Genomic DNA, 24443 nt, shown 5'->3' on the forward strand with positions numbered 1-24443 from the left:
ACCTTGATAGATATATAGTTTTTAGTTTGGCGGGAGGAAATCAGAGTGTCTGAAGGAAACAGGCAATGTCTGAACGCTCACTCCTGACCCTAAAGTTTGTAACAAAACTGCAGCTCTTGCTGTGGACTTCCAACTCCCCACGGTGCTGTCCACAGCTCTTGTGGATCTTGGGGTGCTCCCTGCTCCCTCCCATCCGGTAGGACCCGCGGGGGCGAGAGAGAGTGAAGCACCAGGTACAAATATGGCCTCTTTCTGCTGTGCAGCCAGTTATTTGGATTAGTCACCGGGCCGGTCCGGGTGGTCTGAGATACTGAGTTTATGTTTGCCTCAAACACAAGCTCTTGTTCTGTGTCTGCGCTCTGTCACTCAGGTTCTCAGCGGGACGGGGAGCGAGACCGAAATAATCCTGTTTACAGTGGGAGTGACAGCGAATGCATCGCGGTGCTTGTTCAGCATTTATCATTTTCAGTCTTGAATTTAGAGCTCTGACAGTAGAAGACAGGGACCGGTGTTGCTCCAGAACCTGTCTGGACTCACTTGGTTTCAGCCTGCAGCAGAGCCTTGACTGGTTCTGGCCCGTTATGGCTCGGAAACAGAATGGATCAAGAATATCCTGACACCAAACGATTCTGTTCTGAGATCATCTTCGATCCCCTCTCACTGCAAAGATGCAGAGTCTTGACCCAAAGAAGAGAGGAGCTCAGTCATCCAGGAGAGACTCAGAGTAGAACCTTTGCTCCTCCTCCAAACTGACAGAAGCAGAGAATAGAAACTTCAAAGGTTCACAACAAACCCCGAGTGGCCTCCTCTTTCATGAAATATCAAACATTGGAAGACAAGTACGCGGTCTCTCTCTCGCACACACACATGCCGTAGCAATGGAAAAATAACTCGGTAACCTATAATCATACACAAGTGAGCTGAATCAAAATAGCATCTGTCAAGTTGACGCGTCGTCACAGGAAGTGGTCAGGAGTCTCCAGTGGCGGCCAGCACTTTTATTTTTGACCTTGAATTGTGAGGCTCACAGCTGTGATCAGACATCTGTCATCAATAATACGCATTTAAAGGGTGATAAAACCTCAGTGGCTGATAAGTTTACTGGCTGAAGTCGCGTACTATTACAGTATGTAATAGTATGTAATAGTTATTCTAATGCAGAGTTCTTGTTTCCTGAAGACACCTCCCTTGTGTTTGTCACACATCAGTGTGTTTCGTTGAGTTCAAGCCAAAATGGACTTTAGCGTCTCTGCAGTTTGGATTTCTCAGAAGCACTGAACACAGCACAGACGAGTCAAAACCACGACTAAGCACTGGGAAAGAAACAAAAAATCACAATAAATACTGTGAGGATGTGATTCAAACACAAGCCCAGATCACTCTAAGAGCACGCTGATTTCCAAACACAAGAACAGATTCCCAGTCAACACCAGAGGTCCACTTCAGGACGGTGGTTAAGTGAAACGCCCGGGTTTGTTTTCCCGGAACTGATCTGCCAGTAACCAGGGCAACACATGCTGGGAAGCAAACCTGCAGGCGAGCAGCGTAACACTGAGTTACCCCTGGTGAAGGGCAGAATAATAGGATGATCTTCACATGGTTGGATGTAGTGGCAGGTAGATGAAGTGTCATGAAACAGTATTGCAGGGCTGATGAAAGAGTGTCCTCATTTTCACAGGCCACTAGATGCCGCTCTTGGTTTAGAAATGATGTGAGCTTTCATTGAAAAGTCCAAACATTTTACAGCAGACAGCGCCATCTGGTGGCCTCTGAAATTCAGGCCACAGTTTCGTCAAACCTCAGCAACCCTTCAATTCTGTGCCATGAAACCTCTGTATTTTTTTGGGAGTCCGTTATTATTGTGTTTGACTAACATTTGACAAGATAGAGGCAAGAGACTTTTCCCCAACTTTATTTAAAAAACATCGTGTGCAGAACTTATGTGTTTAGAGGCAGACCAGATGAGGTAATGGGTTAAATCCTGTGAACTTGTTTGCTGCTCCTTGTTTAGGTTCAAACCAGGAGACCTGCTGAACAAAAAAAGTCAAAGGTTAGCGAGAGTGCTGCGCTTCGGGAAGGTGTGAGTGCGGGCCACCTCATTTGTTGTGTTTCTTGTAGATGGAAATATACTCCTGCACATCGTCAGGGGAGCCCAGGACCACCGGGACCCTCTGGTGGATGCTTGTGGGCTGGATGTCCAGAACGTTCATTGCTCCTGTGGTGGCCAGCCCGCCGGCCTGCTCCATGATGTAGGCCATGGGGTTGCACTCGTACAGGAGTCTCAGCTGAGAAGCAGGAGGTGAGTCAACTCAGGAGCTCAGACTTACTACACCCGTGTAGCCAAGCTGCTCACCTTCCCCTTCGGACTCTTGACGTTTGCGGGGTACAAAAAGATTCCTCCATAGACCAAAGTCCGGTGGACGTCAGCCACCATGGACCCAACGTAGCGACTTCCGTATGGAGCGGAACCATCCTGGAAAACACAAGCATTAACGATTCCAAAGCAAACATCACACACCTCCCCCGCTGCCTACGTAACCATCTTTATCCGAATCCAGGTTTTCAGACAAACCGGCTTGATTCTGGACCTTCCTTCTGAATACGTATGCTTCTACAGGAAGACCAGTCATTTTGGAACAGAGAATTTAAACAGCAAGTAGACGGCAGGCCCCAAAAAACAGGCCTTTGAGCTAGAGTTGCTATTTTGGCGCAACAATCCAAGACAAACAGAAGTGCGTACACTGGACTGGTTTTTGACCCAAAGCATGAACCCAGTCAATAGAGTTGGAATTGATGTTAGAAACAACTTCGCTTCCTTGTTATGACCGTCGGTACCCGAAAGAGAGTGACTGGTATCAGGACAGGGGGACCTGATACCAGTCCATGGGGAGGTCTGGTATGGTAAGATTTAACACTGACATAGTTTCCAAGGAAGAGTCGAACCGAGTCCAAGACCATGAGTTTGAAGGCCGGAGACCGAGTCAAGAGCATACCAATGAGGGGGACAAGCCCGACACCACTCGCCTGGCTCATTGTCTCAGTGTAGGATTTGGCGACCGTATTCTCTGGAGCCGACTCGGTCTAGTATTTGGTGGTCTGGACTACAACGCTACGGCATGCAACATAAAATCTGCCAAAGATTCTGAAAACCTCAGGAGAGGCACCAACGCAGCCTTTGCGAAAGAATTTATCAGCCATTTGAGACTAGAGTTAATAACCAAGCTATGCGGAACAATTTTTCACTTTCATGAGCATCTTCTCCGACTATTGCGGCCCTTTCTACACTTATCAGCTCTGCTGCTTTTCGAGTCCAAAGTCTATCTGGTTCAGACCGTACGGACTTGTGGCTGTTACCTCAGGGTACTTCTTCTTCTGAAGATACTCAGTCACATCTGGATAGAAATGTTGTGCGTATCCTTCGTTCAGGCTGTAGATCTTTCCCTTCTTCTTGATCTTCACGTCTCTGTCCACCAGGATGAACTCGCCGATCGCCTGCCGGTTAAATGCAGATGAGCATCAACGTCCTGCTGAAGACGTCCGATGAACAATCGGTCCCAGGTCTTACCGGGTCCAGCATGAAGCAGTTGACGCCTTGACCAGTCGACAGGACCATCATGGTGGCGCTGCCATACAGAGCGTAACCAGCGGCAACAATGTTTCTTCCAGGTTGAAGGGAATCATTTTCGCACGGCTCACCGTCTGTGGTCTGCAGGTCAGTACGAGCCATGTTTGCAAGTCAGGACTCGAGCCAAGAGATAAGCTGGTGGCTATTTTGTTGCCCTTTTTCTCGGTGATTGTTTGTAGTGTTTCTCCATGAATCTTAAATGGCCACTAGTGAGCAACATCAGTTGACACACTGACCTTCTGGTACACAGCAAAGATGGTTCCGATGGAAACCAGGCAGTCGATGTTGGAGGAGCCGTCCAGGGGGTCGAAGCAGACGATGTACTTTCCCTGGTGAGCGAGAAAGATGGCTGCTCATGAACATGAACCTTGTGGAGGGAGGTGGCGGAGAGCTCCGTACGCTCATGTCCGGCTCCACCACGATGGCCTTCTCGTCCTCCTCTGACACCAGCACGCAGGAGGAGAAGGACGACTTGATCATGTTGATGACCAGGTCGTTGGAGAGCACGTCCAGCTTCTTCACCTGGTCCCCGGTCACGTTGGTGCTCCCGGCGATGCCGTAGCTGTGAACGTACACCTGCGTTAAACTGACCACTTGAACCATTTAACCACGAAACTCAAAAGAGCGCGAGTCCATCACGCTGCCGAGTTAAAATGTCACCAACTCCAAAGTGCAAACTGGAGCTTCTCATGAGGAACCATGTGCTTTGGATCACATTCACATGAAGAACTACTGAATAATGAGTCTTAGAAGATATTAAAACACAGCCTTTTCATGAATGTTGTTGTGAATGGAAGTAATATATATTTAGTACAGTATTATATGATCCCATCCCTGGAGGCTGTATTATAGATGTGTTGGTTCAATGAGTCTATTTGTTAAAACAAGTAAAATAAATAAAATGAAGGTGACTGAGATGAGATATTCAGAATAATAAAAAAGAAGGTCATGCTAGGAAGAAAAAATATAATATAAATCCAAGAAATGAATAAGAAACAGCAGGAAAATGAGAATGTTTTTGTTGTTGGATTATAGATAAATAATGTAATAAAAAAGTAAATTACTAGACACAAAAAAGTTTGTTTTTTCCCGATATTTTGTTCATAATTAAAATCTAAATGAATTATTTTATTTAAGCTTTTGCTTTGGCTGAACGTTTGAATGACTGAGTGCTGTTACAGCAACCAAAATCACAATGTAACAGAATTGTAACAGTATCATTATTAGTTTTTTGGAGGGTTATTTTCATATTATTGTTCATTATTATTTGTATTATTTTAGTTATTTCTATATTCTTATGAATTACTAATAGTATTATTCTTATTATTTACAAAAACGGACGATGCGGACCCTAAAACGCCTGCTTCATCTTGACTCTCTCATTACAGCCGGCTCGTCCAGTTCAACCAAAACTGACCAATCCGGAAACACCTGAGCAAAACCTGCTTGGTTTTTAGAGGCCATTTGTCTGCTTCATGTAGGTCAGGAGTTTGTTTCCGTTTGTTGTCAGCTGAGGAGCGAGTTTAAATGGACTCCAGCTCCAGACGGCGTCACGTGTGGCAGAGGAATAAGGCCCGAGGTGTCACTCACAGGTTGGCGATGCCGGCCTTTCTGACGGCGGTGGAGATGGCCTTGACCGCCGTGCAGATGGAGTTGAGCAGGTTGGTCAGCTCCCCGGTCCCATGGGCCTTGCGCCCCTCCTGCAGGACAAACCTGGTGAGGGTCAGCACGTTGGTGTCGAAGGCTCCTCTGTCAGACATGGTGGCCCAGACTCGGAGAGTGGAAGAAGGCGAGCCCCGGCCCAAAGTTAAAATCTCTGACCAGAGACCTCAGGGGGGCGTGCAGCTCTCCCGACCAATCACACAGCGCCAGCGTCACGTGAGGTTCAAAGGTCAACGTTCAAAGATAAGACCACTTTCTGAGCGTGATTAGATCAACGCTAGAGGTGTTTTTATCTGCACGACTGATCAACGCTAGTGATATTAAATATTGTGTTCTATCCATGACTGAAGACAAAAAATAAAAATAATAATTCTAAAGCTATAAAACATAGCATGAATAACATAATATAAATAATCCTGATTTTAATTCAAAATTTTAACTCAATAAATAATAAATAATGACTGAATAATAGATATAATATAATAAATATATCCTATGAATATATGAAAACGACAGCATAAAGAAGAAGATTTGCTTGTAAGTGAACATTATTACAAATGAAATTAATCTTCATTTTATCTTAGTAACAGTAACAGAAGGAAATGACAGAAAAGGAATAAAAAAAATCTAATAATTTGGACGCTGTTTGCCTCCACATTTCTGTCGAAGGGGAACTGCTCTCAACTGGATCTTTAAAGTCAAGCGCTGAAAACAGAAAAATCAGCCAGACTTGTTTCACAACAAAGGCGAACTTTGAACTCAGATAGCGGCGTGACGACAGCCGCTGACGTTAGCTAATAAGTGACAGTGGTATTCAGTCAAAACCATGAGAATATTTCCAAGTGCTACCTCACTTTTACCTGGGTTTGGGAGGATATTGGTTTTATTTCTCCTCCTGTCGTCCATTTCTCTGAGGTTCATTTTTGTCTTGGAGCGTGTTGCCAGAGAAGGCGCTGTGCTGTGGCTCTAGAGAGGAAGAGTGACTGAGCTCCTTGCTGTTGTGTCGTGGAGGGAGAGAGGTCTCATGTGTGGCCATGCAACTGCTCTTCATTCCCTCAAACCGTCATCGAAACATGACCAAATCATTCAGAATACTGAGGCTGGACGAGGCCAGTCCTCACACTGCACCACACACACATCTTCAAAACAGGCCCATAGTTTAGTGACTTTACTGGAGCGTCACACCTCCTCTCATGCAGCTCCGCCAGAGTGAGAGTGAACAGATAAATCAACGCTTTACCGTTACATTCACTCTTATCTGGCTGCGTCCCAGTCAAATAACTGTTAACCGTCCACGGTCCCATGCAGAGTAAGTGTTGATCAATTGTGATACGTTTTATTCAACCTTATTGAGTCAAGCTGACCTGCACATATGTTATATCTAATTCTGAGGAGTTATTCTCCAACACGACTGCGTGAGGAAGCCAGAGCATCAGAGACGTGTGTGAGGGTTGTTCAGGAAATGTGTGAGGATAGTGAGTCTATTGGTTTCCATGGTGATGGACAGAATGACAGAGGAGCATATTGAGAGGAGTCTCCACGGACCATGATGTTCGCTGATGATATAGTGATCTGCACTGGCAGTAGAGATGAGTTTGTGGGAGAGCAGGAGGTAGAAAGGTAAGAATGCATGAGTGTGAATGAGAGGTAGAAGGAGGAAGAGTGATGAGGAAAGAATGAAATGGTAGGAGATAAAAAAAAAAAAAAGTGCTGTCAGGGTGGAGTATGATGTCAGTGCGCCAGCTTTACAGGGCAGTAAGAGGGTCATTTCCATGACGTTTGTTTATTGACTCAGAAGTCAGAGTCAGGCGAGCCAGAGAGGAATATAATATAATATAATTTTTGCTATCAGTCGAAAAAAATGTTATTTTAAAATTATTAATGAAATTAATTACAGGATTTTGTACTTAATTAATCGAATTAATCGCATTTTTACATCATATCTAAATGTCTCCGGATAAAGAATTTGACTTCTAGGATATTAAAGAATTGTAGTGTGTGACTAGTCAATTGAACACAGTAAGAAGAGAAGATTTGAAATCCATTTTTTTATTGGTGAACTGTGCTTCATCAATGAAATCCAAAAGTAAAGGTCAAACACATCCGCAGAGCAGTGAGGCCAGGTGCATGGTTCAAGGATGTCAAACAAACACAGCAATACGGTTAAATAAATACAATTAAAGGTGTTTTCAAAAATGTCAAACAAATACAGCGATTCAGTGAAATACATAAAATAAAGCTGTCTTCAAAAATGTAAAACAAATACAGCAATACGGTTAAATAAATAAAATAAAGCTGTTTTAAAAAATGTCAAACAAACAGCAATAAAGTTAAACAAATAAAATAAAGCTGTCTTCAAAAATGTCAAACAAATACAGCAATACGGTTAAATAAATAAAATAAAGCTGTCTTCAAAAATGTAAAACAAATACAGCAATACGGTTAAATAAATAAAATAAAGCTGTTTTAAAAAATGTCAAACAAATACAGCGATTCAGTGAAATAAATAAAATAAATCTGTCTTCAAAAATGTAAAACAAATACAGCAATACGGTTAAATAAATAAAATAAAGCTGTCTTCAAAAATGTCAAACAAATACAGCAATACGGTTAAATAAATAAAATAAGGCTGTTTTCAAAAATGTAATACAAATACAGCGATTCACTGAAATAAATAAAATCCTGAAATAAAATAAGGCTGTCTCAAATAGGCACTTAAGCTCAATATAGCAATTCCAAAATTAATAATAGAAGTATAACACGACTCTAAATGAGGCAAAATGAAGAACCATTCATACTCATATTTAATTGCGTTAAATTTTTTTATACGTTAAATTGCAGCATAATTAATGAAATTAACGCGTTAAAATGACAGCACTAAATATAATATAATATAATATAATATAATATAATATAATATAATATAATATAATATAATATAATACAATACAATATAATATGATATAATATAATATAATATAATACAATATTATATTATATTATATTATATAATATAATATAATATAATATAATATGATATAGCCCTCTTATCATGGCCGTCATTCTTGTGTTGTTTTTCACTGTAGAAGCGATACATCATCAATATTGCATCCACTATTCATCATCACCTGACTCCTTACTTCGAGTGACAGGAGCTAGAGCGCATGCGCAGACGGTGTTCACCTGCCCACTGACTCTTCAGCCCCATGACACACCTGGAACACTCGTGTAAAGGCAGGTAAAGTGGATTTCAGCGAGCCAGACGTGTTTCAGGTGAGTGGCGTCACGTTGTAGTGTTGGCGTGAAGGAGCATGTAGACGAACCACCTGGATGACAAGGTGCTGTCGACGTGGCATCAAGGACACAGACAGGTGACATGCGATACTTGCGATACTCGAGTTCCACCACAAGAGGCCGACATACCTTCCAGAACAGATGGCCCTTCACGTGCTTCCGAACTGGCTCTTTAACCGATGCTAAACGTTTTTTTTTTGTGTACAATAACAAACTGCATGAGCAAACTGCAAAGCCTCAATATTCACATCACTGAATTACTTTTTTTTTTCCGACTGTTCTTCATCTAGGTATAACTTTCACCACTAGAGGTCAGCCTTGAGCAACATTCATGGATTTGCCAGGAGGACTTCAGGACCATCAGCACCTTCACCGCTCTCCATGCTCCTTTCAGGTTCTTCTTCATCATCAACCACACTAGTTTTCTTCCTCTTCTTCACGGTCCAACACTGTCTCGCCTCTCCACGATCCTCCCAAGCTGTGCCTCCAAACCTTGCCTTGTCCCTCTGATAGACTCACTTCTGAACTTATCTTCATCCCCCTGAAGGTGCTGTGATGTCATCTCTTTCAGCTTTCTCCATAACTCTGGATGATAGGATCTGAGGTGCATGTGGCTTCAGGACCATCAGCACCTTCACCGCTCTCCACGCTCCTTTCAGGTTCTTCTTCATCATGAACCACACTAGTTTTCTTCCTCTTCTTCACGGTCCAACACTGTCTCGCCTCTCCACGATCCTCCCAAGCTGTGCCTCCAAACCTTGCCTCGTCCCTCTGATAGACTCACTTCTGAACTTATCTTCATCCCCCTGAAGGTGCTGTGATGTCATCTCTTTCAGCTCTCTCCATAACTCTGGATGATAGGATCTGAGGTGCATGTGGCTTTACCTCCTGATGGATTATTTTCTGCTTCTGTGTTTTGGAATGAATTTAAATACAACTAAAAAAACAGACTTCATTTCATATTAGAATTTCTGAATTGTTGCCCCATTATTTAATGCCGTGAAAATATTTAAATATTTATTGTTAAAAAAAAAATCCCCCAATAAATCTTTCATTCCACTTCTGTTCCTATCAGGGCAACACACCCTGCAAAGCCAGTTTGAAGGGCCAGTTTCATGTTGCAGATGCCTGAATTTTGAATATGGCGAATGCAAAATGAAATTATTTAGAGCGGGAGCTGGTAAATGTAGACTGGCAACACACAAGTTCATATCATTTCTGATCAAAATGTGAGCACTATGAACCCAGTCAGTAAAATCTTAACATTTAGGTGCCTGAGTTGACAGTTTATGTAATAAAACGTGAAAGCGTTGAGGGGCCACAGACAGTGTTGCTCACTGACAAGCAATGCTGTTCATTTTTTACTTTTCCTCTGACGGCAGATTTAATATAAACCACTGCAGTTCATGTTGAAATCAAACTAAAGAAGTGCTTTTCTATGCCGCTCTAAACTGAATCAAGTCTTCTTTCCTGAAGGACATTCACGTTTCCGAGGCGATGATTTAGAAGCGGTGTCACCTCCAGCTCTGCAGATCTATAATGTGTCATGAGCTGGTGTTGCATTTCCTCTGCGTAAGCGCGGCTGGCTGCTGTTGACCACTGGAGCTGGAGCCGAGCCCGGGGCCAGACGGTGATGCAGATTCTTGTATGATCTTATTCTCCCTCAGCGTTACACCTGACCTCCATGTGGAAGGAAGCAGACGCCCACATCTCTTCATCATGGCTCAAGAAAGCGATGCTTCAGGTAACTCAAATTCGCTTTCACTCGGACACGGAACAACAGTTCTGGGAACAGGTTTCTGGATTCTGGAAGTCGCTGTGTTTGGGTTGTGTTTGGAAGTACTTGGAATTTGACTGTGGCTCATGAAACCTGGCTCAGCCGCTGGAGGGCGAGTTGAAAAGTAATTATAGAGCGGGCGAAAGGGCTGTAGGGAAAAAGAGTGGCTACTGAAAATAAGAGTGTTTACAGGATTGGTAAACGCTACTCTGATCCCTCCTCTACTTGGTGGACAGACGCAGGGAATTCTAGTCGAAGGCATTCTGCTGTGAGAGAGAGGAGAGTCGATGGTGAGGTGGGCTCGGAGGGAAAGGGAGATGATGATATTCTGTTGAGCTGTTGTTCTTGCTCTCCAGGTACAACAGACGAGGAATGCTTTGCTAACTATTTGGAGCTCGACTGTGGTCATCAGTTGGAGTACTTTCACTGTGTGGACAGTTTCCCGTACGGCTCCAACATTAAGCGCCTCAGTCTCAGACGGAGGCCCAAAGCGGCCATTGATGATGCAGACAAGCGTGTCGCCGGTTTTTCACCGGGCCTGTGGAAATCTGCAGAATCCTTATCGTCGTCCAGCAGCAATGACTCGAGACTTTTGGGTATGTCTACTTTGACAAGAGGTCGACCGCCTCTCCCTCCCAGCTACACATCGGATAAAGGTCGAAGGGAAGTGCAAGAGGTCTCCCAGAAACCTGATGAATTCAAGCCTCAGCCTGCGGTGAGATCACATATTTCACAAAGCTTTGTGTCTCAGAACCCTGCTGGTGGAGTCACGCAACACCAAGAGCAGGAGTCAACAACCCGAGCTCCTCCTCAGCCCACTCCCCGGCGACGCCTCGCCAGCTTCGGAGGTGTTGGCTCACCTGGTTCTTCCTCTCCCTTCACTGGCGTGGGTGCCTACAACCAGAACAACAACGGCAACAAGCCGGCCGAAACAGCACCAGACGTCGTCACCAACCTGAGCTCTTCGTCCGTTGGCACCCGAGGGAGTCTCGGATGCCTTCCGCCCAGCCCTCAGAATTCTGGAAGAACGACGCCAGTTGCAGGATCAGCGCATCTGCAGCATGTCCGTGATCAAATGGTGGTCGCCCTGCAAAAGCTAAAGGAGCTTGAGGAGCAGGTGAAAATCATACCTGTGCTTCAGGTAAAGATCTCCGTCCTCCAGGAGGAGAAGAGGCAGTTGCTGTCCCAGCTGAAGTCTGATAGCGAGGACATCTGGAAGAAAGCGTACGGCTCCGACGGAAACGATGCAAAGAGAGGCCAAGAAAGAATCGACAATGATGATCTGAAAGAGTTTAAGAAACTGACGGAAGAGATGATGGCTTTAGAGACAGCGCTCACGTTCGAGCCCTCAACAAAAGTCCCATCAAAAAGTGACACACAGCATGAGCAGGCTGCAAGAAACAGAAAAGTTAAAGGGACCTCAGTGACCAAAATCACCAACACAGAAAATGTCGAGACAAAGTCTGTTCTCACGCAAGTATCTGAGGTTCATCTTGGGGTTCACAAAGACTGGGAGTCCGAAATAGAGTCCCAGCAGCTCATCATCACTGCCCTGAAGGATCGGATCGTTCACTTGGAGTCCGAGCTGAAACAATCTGCCTTCCAGATGGAGATGGGTCGTCTGAAGCTGGAGCTCCAGGCGGCCGGAGCCAGAAACAGAGCAGATAAGGCCTCGTCCGCCAGGCCGACCACTGCAAGCGCAGGAGTTGAAGCAAAGCCTGAAACCACAAGCCAGGGAGCAGGAAACCACGTAGAGCTCAGAGACGTGAGCTCTGGCGATGTAACAGAGATGAAGACAGTCGGCGTGGGCTGTAGTCGAGAGATGGTGACCACCAGGACTGGACCGGATCTGCCCCTGACCAACTGGGAGGTGAGACTGAGAGTGGAGACCAGGGAGAGAGGTGTAGAGGTCCAGATCCCGACAGACACCCGAGGTGTTGGGACAGATATGGAGCTATGTGATGCAGAAACTAATACTGATTGGAAAAAAACAGAGTATCGGTCAGTTGCTTGCGGAGACGCCTCTGTTTCCCAATGTAAGACCGCTGAACATGTCAAAGGCATTGATTTTGGAATCATGGTGTCACCCCAGACCACTTCCCAGCGAACCAACACCACTTCCTGTTCTGTTTCTCGGTATACAAACACGAAAAGTCATTTCATTAGCGAATCGAGCACAAATACGGTCCTGAAAACCCAAGACAGACACACCAACACCACGCAGGCCATCACCAGAGCCGTGTCAGTGGGAAGCAGGGGCCCAACAGAGACCCGTACCATTGGCATCGGAACCGACATCGCCTTTAAACACCTGCTGAAGATGCCCAGCAGATCGACTCGAGACACCGGAGTTGGATTTACCAACATTAAGGAGAATTTCTTGGTCGGCATGAAAACGCGCAACATGGCCTCTGGACCTTCTTATTTACCAGACCCGGTTAAGACCAGGAGTGTTGGTATCGGTGTCGGGGACGGGAAGGTACAAGACTTGTCAGCCAGAGAACCAGGGCTGGAGATAAAGCAAGAGTTCAAGTGGGACCCGGAGTTGGACCGCTGCATTGAGAGGATGCAGAGGTTGCTCAGGGAAGATGGTGGACTCTTCACCCAAGACCTGGTCGAGCAATCGAAGGAGAAAAATGGACAAGACGCCTCGAAGCTAGCTGGGAGCGACAACCTAGAGAGACACAGTGGACCGAGCCTCCGTCCTCAACCAGCAGGTATTCTTGATGTTTTACAATCTAGTTTTCCTTAAAAACTACAAATGACTTTTTAGTTTTTCATGTTATGACTAAACATGCTAGAGTCTTTGTGTCTGGAGGACTGCTACGACTGAGGGTGTTTTCTCATCTGTGACACATTTATGAGTGTTATACTACTCTTGACAACTGTGATTTGATTTCTCTTACTGAAGCCATTTTCTCCCTCAGTTTGAAGGACCTTTGGTAACTTGGGGTTTTGTTCATGAGTGAGGCAGACATACACAGTGCAGCATACTCTGTCATGAGGATTGGTGAAGAAAGAGCATGACCAAGAGACTCAACGTACGAGATACAGAATGGTTTCTCTGCCTAGACGTTCAGTCCGCAGGAGGAAGTCTGAGTAGAAACACAGATGCTACATGAGGTGGCTCTTATCAGGAAAGGGGATCGATTGAGAGGAAGACCCAGGTCACGCCCGAGAGACACCTCCAACAGGAGACCTGGACGAGGTGTCCTGAGTGAGGGGACTCCGGATCAGAATCTGCCTCTGTTATGAGGGGAAGGACATTATTTTCATGGATTTTGGAGAATCATGGCATCATGACAGTTACAGTAGGTTTTACTACAGGTAAACTGTTCAGTCCTTGAGCTCCCTCTTGTGGCGACTGAGAGGAGCTCAGCATTGATTGCATTATAGAGCAGCAGGTAGTCACTGATCTTCTGAAAGTGCCTCTATCATTTCTCTCAGTCAGTGGGCAGTTGGACTCCCGGCCCCTGCCAGAGACCCGGAACCTTGCGGACCCAACCTCAGAGGTCTGCCTGCAGGGAAGCATCGAGGTGAAAAAGATGATCCAGATGTTGGAACAGCAGACATCTGCCGCGCGGCAAGGTAAGGAAGCGCCCTGGTATGTTTGCTCCGTCCCCAAAATAGCCGGGTGGGACTGCACAGGTTAAAAATATTCTGCTCCTTGCTGAGGCCCAGCTGAAAGTCCTGCTGGGTTTTGGGAGGGAGTGCTGCTGGTTGACTTGGCAGAACTTGTTTGTGTGGGATACAATTGTATGCGTGGAATCTGGGTTTGAAGGGCGTCGAACAACTTGTGGTAGACGCTTTAAAACGGGAGACTCTGTGGGAGTGTTTTCTTTGTGGCTTAACACAGAGCACAAGGGATGAGGATCAGCTCTTCCACATCCAAGTTGTCAGAATGAAACACTGAAAATCTGCAAAAGGATTTGCTCCCTAGTGACAATGAAAGTATTCGTGTGTTAGTTTATTGTCTTGTTTGTTTCTTTCTTTCTCGTCATGATAGCATGATAAGATTTTAGGAAACCTCAGACCATGGTGACTGAAGTTGCCTCGACATCTTGACACTCGGTGGGTCAATTTAGAAAGGCACTTCAAAAGGCTAACAATTCTTGCAACTCATTGAGTCACTTGCACCGCGATCTTATTCAGAAGATTGCCTTGTGCTGTGTCTCTTACTATTAGTGATGCGTAGATGAAACAGTGTTGCAGGGTTGATGAAACAGTGTCCTGATTTTCAGAGGCCACTAGATGGCGCTCTTGGTTTAGAAATTATGTGAGGTTTCGTTGAAAAGTCCAAACATTTTCCAGCAGACAGCGCCATCTGGTGGCCTCTGAAATTCAGCTCACTGTTTCGTGAAACCTCAGCAACCCTTCAATTCTGTGTCATGAAACCTCATGTACTCATCACTACTTACTATGTATTTGCCCCAGCCGGGTATTGAACAGGCAGGAATCCAAAAAATAAAAGCTGCCCTGTCAACGTCCGCTCACTGCCTGTGTCTTGAATCTCTCCTCTCAGAGCCGCCAGCACAGTCCGGTCCGCTTCGCTACACCAAGAGGAGGCAGAATGGCGAGCAAAGCTGCAGCAGCACCAGGAGGAGCATGAAGCTCATGAGGGCGACCGCAGGGTGGGCATCACTTCACACTGCAATGAATGGACTCACACACAAAAATCTGGTTGTTTTCATCCTGATTTTGCTGCTTCCTGACTCAGGATGGTCAATGCCCTGCTATCTTAACTCTTTTAAGATGATCTGATGAGAGAATACTTACGTCTCTGATGTGTTCGGAGTGTACTTGTCCTGACAGTCGGCTCTGAAAACAGTCGGGGCCGATCATCACATGCATAACAGTCAATGCCTGATTTTTCTTTTCTTTGTTTATCTTCATGGATGGCGTCTTTGACAGATTGGAAAATATGTTATAAATGTTTGCCCCCTTTAAAATTTTTATGCACAGCAGCATCGCAAAATTGTTTGGAAAACCAGAGAGCCCCAAAACAATTTTGCACATTTGGATGGGGATGCAAACCTAGCTAGCTGAGTCACACCAGATGATGTTATTTTTTCAGATTTCCTTAAAGGTTCATTGCACAATGACAATACCTTTTATTTGAGCCACCATTTCTTTCTAATGCGCACTTACGTTCAGGTACTTTTGCGTTTGTGCGACATTCAATCTCCAGCTTGTGAAATCCTAGTGTTGTATAACCAGTGTCTGCAGGTCAGAGTCTTCTCTTGCTCTAAAGAGAGACGGTTCAGACTGTAATGGTAGCCAATAACTTCTACTGCTCCCATAGATAGGACAGATCACGTGACGCTAAAAGATACAGCAGTCAGTCGGTTGACAGGGCTGAGTTGCCTGGACCATGGGCACATTCACACCAAGGGTCAGAATGTGTTTATGACAGTAGATAAGAGTCTAAACAGAAGGTAAACTCAAGCTAGATCTCTAGCATTTGGCTTCTCAGTGGTTTGTGAGCTAGCGTCTCTCGCTTTGACTCTGTGTACTTCATCTAATTCCAATTGGTTTTTGGAAATTCCAGCTTCATTGTCCGCTGATAATTCAGTCCATTTTGGTGTTGTTTTCATTTAGCGTAGCCAACGTCACTGATTTAAAAGCCATTCAATTGAGCTGGTGGGACAGATTTGGTCGTCCAGCAAGTCTGTCCGTTAAAGCAACACTGCCAGACGGCTCCATGAATCGGGAATTCCGACGACCCTGTCGCCCCAAACCTGTCACTTGCCCCGCTCATCCTATTGTTGTGCAGCTGTTTGTCTCACACGTGATTCAGTTAGCCTTATGTAGAATCATGTTTGGTGTGAACAGTGTTGTGCCTCCTGATTGGCCGAGTCATTTTTCACTGACCACCTCTGGAACAGGTTGACTTGTTTGAGTGGTCACAGACACATTTTCCTTCCAGGCTCGACCCTGATTTGTCCTTCAAACTGCCTGAAATCGAGAAAAACAACATGGAGGATGCGAAGAGAAGAGCGAGCAAGAAGCAAAGAGATGCGACACACTGCGCTGGACAAACTAGGGAAAGCAAAGGCAGCGGCAACAGAGGTTTTAAGGCGCCAGCTAAGTTCCACGCACAAAAGAGGTAGAGCAAATTATGGACGTAATAACAAACACTTTACATTGCAAAGAAAAAATTAGATTTGGAAAAGAAATTGGAACTCAAACAAACAATATGCATTTAGTTTTTAAAGTAACAATACTTTCAATGAAAATCAACTTTTTTACTTTCGTGCTGACTATTATTTTTTTGTTTACAGTTGCGAGTTTTGACCCAAACGTCTTGCGTGGGCAGGCCTTGTGAGGAATGCGTCCTCGATAGCTAACTAGATTTGGGGTGACAGCTCCGTGCCCCAGATGTTGTTCCACCGAGAAGGAATCGACCAGGCTTCTTGCACTCCAAGTGTACAGGAAGTATCCAATACGTAACATGTGGTGTGTTAGACGTTTTAGTTTAGCAACATGTAACATGTTAGAAGCACAGCTAAACTTAAACGTCTAACACACCATATGTTACGTATTTGATACTTACACTTGGCGTACAAGAAGCCTGGACACCAATGAGGACGCATTCCTCAAAAGGAGATTAAAAAATATATGCATTTTTTTTTGTTTGAGATCCAATTTTTTTTCACAATCTAATTTTTTGTTTGCAATGTAAAAAGTTTTGTTTGATCATCTTTGACCCAAATCTGATTCCATAGCCCAGACAAATATCGCAGGTGAACAAAAGTCTCATCTTCAGGTGCAATTTGAGTGAAAAGATGTTCTCGGCTTGTCAAGCCTTGAAGGCGCACCTGAGAGAGGAGTCGCCTCTACCTGAGAGGGACCTGGTGAGTGTCTTCAAGAGTGATGTGTCAAGTCATGTCATGAAAGAAAAGGCCACGGATGAGAAGGAAAGTGGTGAAAGAGGTGAAGGAAAGGTCTCATGAGCGCGTGCTACAAACACAATCATCAACAAGAGCACTACTCCTTGTGTTTAACACGCTGACAAATCTATAATATACGCACACAGCAATGAATCACTGAACACTACTGCTGCAGACAACTTCAAATGAATCACGTTTTATTGACAAAATGAAACGCTAGGCATTTTTTCCTCAGCCAGACGGTAAAAGGGAAGTGAAGAGTGCAGTTTAGGTGGCCACATGCTGTCCGCTAAATCGTGCCTTATATCATTCTGTTGAGAATGTATTTGTATGTTTCGACTTCCTCAGCACGACTGCCAGCAAACGCTCCGCCACGAGTGGTTCTCCGTTTCCAGCAACAAGTCGGCGAGCCCCGACGCTGTCGAGAACTACCTGTCGACGTTTGAGTTTATTTCGCCTTTAGTGTTACATCACATAGCCAACTTGGCCGACGGCAACGGAAACACGGCTCTGCACTACAGTGTGTCACACTCCAACTTTGCTGTCGTCCGAAAATTGCTAGAGACAGGTACAGTATTCAGGCCATTTATGCACTATTTGCGTGTGAAAATGTCCTTTTCAAACAATATCACTGTCACTTATCTCATGCTTCCATGCGTTCTTTACGTTGATGTTCACCAATATATCCATCAGGGGGAGCAGCTCAGAGTCAAAAGTCCATGACAACGACAAACTCCAAAACCAACATGGCGACTGTGAAAGTGCATTGATAATGTACCTCTTGCACAAAACAGCGTTGCAGGAGGCTGTGGTTGGAGAGGCCATGAAATATATCGCCAGGACGGAGAATTTCCGCCATTGTTATGTCTTTTTTGTATCCCATTAGAGCTACGTGTCGGGTCGTAACAGCAACACTGCCCCCCATGGTTTCGGGTGGTTCTGCTCTGTTTGAGTTTGTAAAAGTGTGTGTTCTCTGCAGGGAACAGTGACTCGTTTTTCTGTGCTGGGAAAATTTTAGGTCTTGTGAGTCATGTAAACGTCACAGTCTTTGTCCTCTGTTTGGAGTCTGAGATGTTGTGAGAATGTTTGTTAAAGTGGGCGCTTTTCTTCAGGAGTCTGCAATGTGAATCAGCAGAACAAGGCAGGCTACACGCCTGTCATGCTAGCAGCCCTCGCTGCTGTGGAAACACCAGCCGACCTGACAGTTCTGGAGCTGCTCTTCTCTGAAGGGGACATCAACGCCAAGGCGGGTCAGGTGCGTCGGCATCATCGGCATTACTTATGGTTCCTCTTTGTTACCATGCGGACACCTGCAGGCCGGCCAGACTGCGCTGATGCTAGCGGTGAGTCACGGCAAACTGGACATCGTCGGGGCCCTTCTGGCGCAGGGGGCGTCAGTGAACCTTCAAGATGATGAGGGTTCTACCGCCCTCATGTGCGCGTGTGAACACAGACACGCCAATATCGTCCGCAACCTGCTGGCACAGTCGGACTGTGACACCTCTCTCACTGACAGCGTACGTGAATTCACCCGAATACAAAGACAAGCTACATTATCCCCTTCCCTGTGTAGCTAAAGATGCTTGTGCGGTTACAGGACAACAGCACAGCGCTTTCCATTGCACTGGAGGCAGGACACAACGACATCGCAGTGCTTCTTTACGCCCACGCAAACTTCTCCAGAGCGCAAGCCGGGGTATGACATGACACCTGGCCATGCTAGCATTCCAAAACAAATAGCTCCATGTTTTTGTGTTCAACAGGCTGTTCATCGCTGCGGCAGGTTTCTCTCCTCCTCCAGTGTCTCAGAATAACAGTTTACGAGTGCCGCAGTTGGGTTATCAGCCAGTCAGATCATCATTACGTCTGTTCTTTTCCTGAAAACCCTTTGCTCTCCAATAAAAGTGCATGGATGTAAGCAATTAAACATGGGTTACCCTCGTGTTGGAAATCAAGAGCCATGAATTTCAAAATGGCTGCCATGTCAAATAAAGAGCAGTGGTCCGACTGTCTCTGTGTGTCTCTTAATGTCACTCTCTCTTTCAAGATTTGTGGCAACATGCTTGTCCACAGCTGCAGCGTGAACCTTCAGGGACATCTAGTGGTGATGCTATGACAACAAGAGAAACGCAGAGCTTCTTTGAGCCAATATGAGTCTTGACAAGTCCTGAATCATTACTCACCAGGGAGGAAAGATGGCGGAGGGACCGGAGGTATGAGGGAGTTTGTGTCTCCGAGCAAGCGAAGCTGCGAGGAAGGGGCAGACCAGTCATTAGCACGTGAGGTTCTTGAGCTTCGTCAGGTGTTAGCTTCCTGAAGCTAAAGGCTTTTTCCAGTATAAGGCCTTCTGGTCACTGTTTGAGCTGTTGTCACGACCACTACTGAGGTGTCTCCAGCAAACACACCAAGTATTCAGTTTGCTTTCAGATACAATCTACCTTACCGACATATCCATCCAGATTTATGTCAACCCTCAACTAGATAGAGATGCTTGTCGAAGACTCACTCAAGATGTCAAGCAATTCCTTCTTTTGGCTTCTTCTTTTAGAACATCCTTTGTTTCTCACAGCGTCGCTATCGTCCATTTGTTTCTTCTTTCCCAATGATCGCCCCAACTACTTCTCTCTACCTGTTAGGCAGCATCTAGTGTAGTGTTTGGAAATAAGCAAAACCCAAAACCCATGTCCCCAAAACCAACATAAACACTTGGGTAAGTCTGAAACTTCATAAAATAGTCATAAAATAGAATGGAACTTAAGCAACTAACCCAAAACAAAACAAAACCAAAACATGACTCTTTAGGCTAAAGAATAAGCAAATGTCACGCACCATGGCCCAACACTTTTATCTCCTATTCCACTGTTTGAACATCATCTTTCAGATACACTAGGGGATTCCTGCTCCTCATGGGTAGTACTCTTCACTGTTCCCTATGTGCCAAATGTGATAGCTGAAAGCTGAAAGGAAAACTCACTGGAGGAGTCAACACAACCGGTTTATTCACAGTTCCAACTTCCAAACTGGATGGTGACCTGTCAACATAACAAGAGCGCCCCCAAGTTGTGACCCCCAGTAATCCCAGGACACTTCATAACAACCATGTAACAGGGTTTTATTGCTGTCAAAATGTATTTTTACTTTCATTATAGTTACGATCATCTTTGTGAATTATTGAAATGTTTCAAGACTTTGTTGGAAGAGCAACAGCGCCATCATGTGGTGTTATATGAGGGAGTTGAAATCATCAGCACTTCCATTTCCTGTAGCTGAGGAGCTTAACTCATGTGCTGCATAGTTTGTCTTATTTGTTTATGGTTATTTTGTGTTGTGCGACAGGCAGAATCTGTTCCCATTACATTTTGTCCCTTCGTTCGTTTTTTTTGGGGTGGGGGATCATGTAGTGGGGTTCAATTCAGTGAGCTGCAGTGTTCGATGTGTTATATATAAATTTTTTGCTTTCATTATGTTGAGCTGAGTTGAATTGTAGATGTCGCCGTGATTTTATTTTCTGTCGTAAAACAGGTGTTTGTGTGTATGTTGATGTCTCAGTGTTTTTCTTGTTGTTGATGTTGCTGATTCTCATATAACTGAATTGAACTGAATTAACCCTGAATAAATCCCACGTATCCCTCCAGCCCACCTGTGACTCGAGGAGGAAGCCGTTACAAATATATAAACAATAATCATGCTCATATATTTATGGATATATCTTGGTGCTGGAGGTTCTTTCAGGACCATGGCCAGCAGCTTCTGTGTTGGCCTGCTATTGCCTGGTGGTGGAGCAGTTCATGGCAGTGTCCCCCACAAATGAGTGGAGGTCCACCACAGAGGGGTTTGAAGGGCATGGGAGCTAATCTCTTCGGGTCCTGCATGGAAGGCACGTTGGTTCCAAATTCCCCTTCAAACTCAAAGGAACTTTAGCTTCAGTTCTTGCAGTTGTGGATTCTAGGTACTGCTTCAGGGTCATTGTTCTTCGGTCAGGCACTGTTCTCAGCTCCTCTCTGTTAGGCCGTCCCCAACAGGAGCTGACCTCAGAGGACCACAGCCTCATGGGTTGGTTTGCCGAGGACTCTTTTCCCTGGTGGAACAACTGACCTCACCTCACCTCTCTGTCCAAAGCTCGGCTGGTATCCAGAATGCCTTTGGTATTCTGTGACCCTCATTGATGTTTGTCCTGTAGTCGTATAGAGGGCAACATGTGAACTTAACAATTTCATACTGATGTCAAGAGAGAGCCCATTGTTTCCGAGGGAGGAGCCACTTCCAGGTCTGAGCCATGTTGCAGCAAACAACCATCGCAGAGAAGTGTTCCGTGGAGTACATCTCTGCTGAGGGGGCAGCTCATCTCAGCGCTGAAGGCTGACTTCTGTGGCAGTGTGGGACGCTAACAGGCAGTAAACATCCCTCAAAACATGGTTGTGACAGAAAACATCTAGGTTGTCAAACTACTCAAGCAACATAGTGGAAATATGTGACGCATATATCTGCAACCCTTTTATTTTATTCATAAATGTATTCATTTTCCTTTCCAAAACACACTTCCTCATCGAGACGTTTCTTTGGGCTAAGTATTTGAAAGACGTTATGTCCCTGGTTAACACATACATAGAGCTTATCCCTGAATATAAGCCTCTAAAGAAACATGGAGGAACACGTCCATCAGCCGCGGCAGCTCTGCTCCTTTTATCGGCTGCTTGTTCAGTTGGTCTTTCATTTAAACTGCCTCATGAGTTCCCACTCATTTAAATCCCAAACTGCTCCCTATGACTGCTCTCTCCTGCAAAAGGGGAATGATTTATTTGCTGAATTAAGATGAGATGTGCCATGACTGAGGAAAGACAATCGCTGATGAAGGAAAACATGAGTCTGAACCAATATCAACTGAGGAAACGATGGTGGCTGCGCCAGCATTCATTCCAACCTGAGATGCACTTCACGCCGAGCTCCCGACTTTAGAAGGTGAAACATTCTGCTCCTCATCTTTGGGGATTTCCAGCAAGTCTTCCTGTCCTCCACGCCGTCCACCCTGGAGCAGGAAGGAGCTCACCAGGGACATCCTGATGTCAGGGCTCTGCGCCTCTCTCCGTCGCCATTTTAATTCTATTGTATCAAGGGTTTGTGTTCAGTTGGCCGTTTTATTTCCATCATTCATTTCACTTTTGTCAGTAATAGCATTTAGCATGAAGGTGAGAGCACGAGATCTGGCAGGGTTAAATTCTATTTGATCGATAGTTGAACTTCAGAGGTCCAGAATCAGCGTGTTGGAGCGATGATTCAGCGGTGTCACCGCCATGGAGCTGTCATCATGGTCAACACGCTTCCTCTGGCAGGTTTGGAATTAAACTCCCAGGTTTCTGAATTGAATGAAATGTTCAGAAGACTGTTTTCTTTTCATCTCAAGAACTTCTCATCTTCTTGTGACAATCTGAGTGAAGGACGTTGAAGACAAATCTGCAGATCATCGTAGTGGCAGGTTCCAAAACACCAAGCTAACCATGCAACCATGGAAACAAGGTGGTAATGTTCTCTCCTTAAACCAACAGTGAGTGAAGGACGTTGAAGACAAATCTGCAGATCATCGTAGTGGCGAGTTCCAAAACACAGTTGACATCAGGTTTGTCATGTGTTCACCGCAGACATGAGCTAAGACAGAGGAACACACACACACTGCATCAGGTTAGACACACGACTTCTCCATTGTATAGAAGGTTATTAGACTTCATTGTACCGTGATGAGTCAAGGAGTTTGTTTACTTCCGCTTCGTAGCTGAAGCTCGCTCAGCCGCACATCACCCAGTCCGGTCATAGTCATAGTCCAGCTACTTGGCTTCATGCTAAGAGAAATTCAACTTTCTCTCCAGTAGTCAGACGAAGCTATTTACATGCATTTTGAAAAGGCTGAACTTAGCCAGAGTAGCGCAGTTTTCTGAGCTGTCATGTGACTGTGCTCAGTAAGAACTGTGTTTAGTACTTTGCCTAAAACTTCCTTTTTCTGCAGTCTGTTCAACACCTGCGATGGTTTTCCCACCCAAGCGAGTTGTCATGTCTGCATACGAGCGTGTGTAACCTTGAGAGAGACCAGAGTGGTGACTTGCTGACATTCTTTCCGCATATAGCATCCATTCAAAAATTCTGCTTCCTGTTTACATTCGAGGAAGCCACCTTGGATTGTGCAGACGTGAGAATTGCATGACTAGGAATTCCCCGGGTCTGATCACAGCAGGTCGCACCATCAACCCCAATAGCGCCATAATTGCAGCGGGCGGCATCGGTGCATTTATACAACCCCACTTGCCGTGAGGCGGTCATCGGTGTCGGACGGCCAGTTTGACGCACCTTATGAGTTTTTCAGTCAGTGCCATCAGCGTGCTACGGAGCCCCTAAGGGGACATGACAAAAAAAAGAAGTTTTGCGAGATCTCGCAATACTGTGATGTTCTGGGTTTATGCTACTGTTCCTTTAAGAGTTCAATGGTTAAAAAAAAAATGTGAGTGAGGGTGGAGCGACATGCTGCGCTGAGGGTGAGAGAGAGTTCTGTTTTGAGGGAGTTGTTGAGGAGAGCGAGGAACTGCAATTGTGTCTGTCTTTTGTAAACTACTACACAGTGTTTGAGTGAAGTAAAGAAACCAAACTACGGACCGGCTCTTTTTGTCTACTACCAGCAGACGCTACAATACTTTGGCAACATCTCACGCCGTTCAAATGTATTGATTCTGCTGCGAGAAGTAGAGGAGTCATGGAGGATGACCAAAACCACGGATTGCGTGGCCTCGCAATACTATATATATATTTTTTGGTCATGTCCCCTGAGGAGCTCTGTAGCATGCACCTTAGTGACACAGTTTGAAGGAAAGAACAAGTTAGAAGCACCATTCATCCCTTGTGGCGTGAATATTCACCCCCCTCCACTTCTCAGTTGTTTACTGACTTGTTTACTCACGAGATTCAAGGCAGCACAAAACTTTGGTCCTGCCAAGGGCGTCTCCAGTGTTTGCCAATGTCCTCATTCACAGTCAGAGTCTGCAGCAGCCAAACTATATTCAATCTGCTCGCTTGTTCTGGTGTGTGCGTTACGTTCTTCCTCCCTCGGAAACCAGGTGTCTCTTGACAGTTCCAATTCCTACATTTAGCTGGGCCTCTGATCCCATATCCCATAGTTTTTTTCTTTGGTAAATCAAGAAAATCTTCAGCTTAA

At 45.2% G+C, this 24443-nt stretch overlaps 2 protein-coding genes across 10 annotated transcripts; one reads left to right on the forward strand and one right to left on the reverse strand.

The window, feature by feature from the left end:
• Positions 1-1896: 1896 nt before the first annotated feature.
• On the reverse strand, positions 1897-5418 carry LOC128765175 (fructose-1,6-bisphosphatase 1-like). Of its 2 annotated transcripts, none has more exons than XM_053875671.1 (8): positions 5216-5418; positions 4025-4187; positions 3862-3954; positions 3566-3706; positions 3355-3492; positions 2354-2473; positions 2096-2285; positions 1897-2027 (listed from the first exon to the last, which is right to left on the reverse strand). In XM_053875671.1, exons 1-7 carry the CDS (start codon positions 5383-5385, stop codon positions 2097-2099), a joined length of 1014 nt encoding a protein of 337 aa, XP_053731646.1. In that variant the 5' UTR covers positions 5386-5418; the 3' UTR covers positions 1897-2027; position 2096. The 2 variants fall into 2 exon arrangements, with proteins under 2 accessions (XP_053731646.1, XP_053731637.1); XM_053875662.1 differs by having other exon boundaries at positions 1897-2030.
• A 3045-nt stretch (positions 5419-8463) lies between these two features.
• On the forward strand, positions 8464-19112 carry LOC128765238 (KN motif and ankyrin repeat domain-containing protein 1-like). 8 transcript variants are annotated; one of them, XM_053875805.1, is made up of 14 exons: positions 8464-8525; positions 8872-8975; positions 9153-9240; positions 10249-10325; positions 10595-13075; positions 13806-13946; positions 14881-14989; positions 16285-16464; positions 17125-17212; positions 17597-17816; positions 18361-18503; positions 18565-18765; positions 18846-18944; positions 19012-19112. In XM_053875805.1, the coding sequence occupies exons 4-14, from the start codon at positions 10301-10303 to the stop codon at positions 19060-19062; spliced, it is 3738 nt and encodes a 1245-aa protein (XP_053731780.1). In that variant the 5' UTR covers positions 8464-8525; positions 8872-8975; positions 9153-9240; positions 10249-10300; the 3' UTR covers positions 19063-19112. The 8 variants fall into 8 exon arrangements, with proteins under 8 accessions (XP_053731780.1, XP_053731758.1, XP_053731809.1 ...); XM_053875783.1 differs by having other exon boundaries at positions 8872-10325; positions 10595-11436; positions 11500-13075; XM_053875834.1 differs by having other exon boundaries at positions 8872-10325; positions 10595-11421; positions 11500-13075.
• The last annotated feature ends 5331 nt before the right edge of the window (positions 19113-24443 follow it).

This window comes from Synchiropus splendidus, chromosome 1, assembly GCF_027744825.2.
Source record: "Synchiropus splendidus isolate RoL2022-P1 chromosome 1, RoL_Sspl_1.0, whole genome shotgun sequence".
In the NCBI taxonomy this organism is placed as follows: Eukaryota; Metazoa; Chordata; class Actinopteri; order Syngnathiformes; family Callionymidae; genus Synchiropus; species Synchiropus splendidus.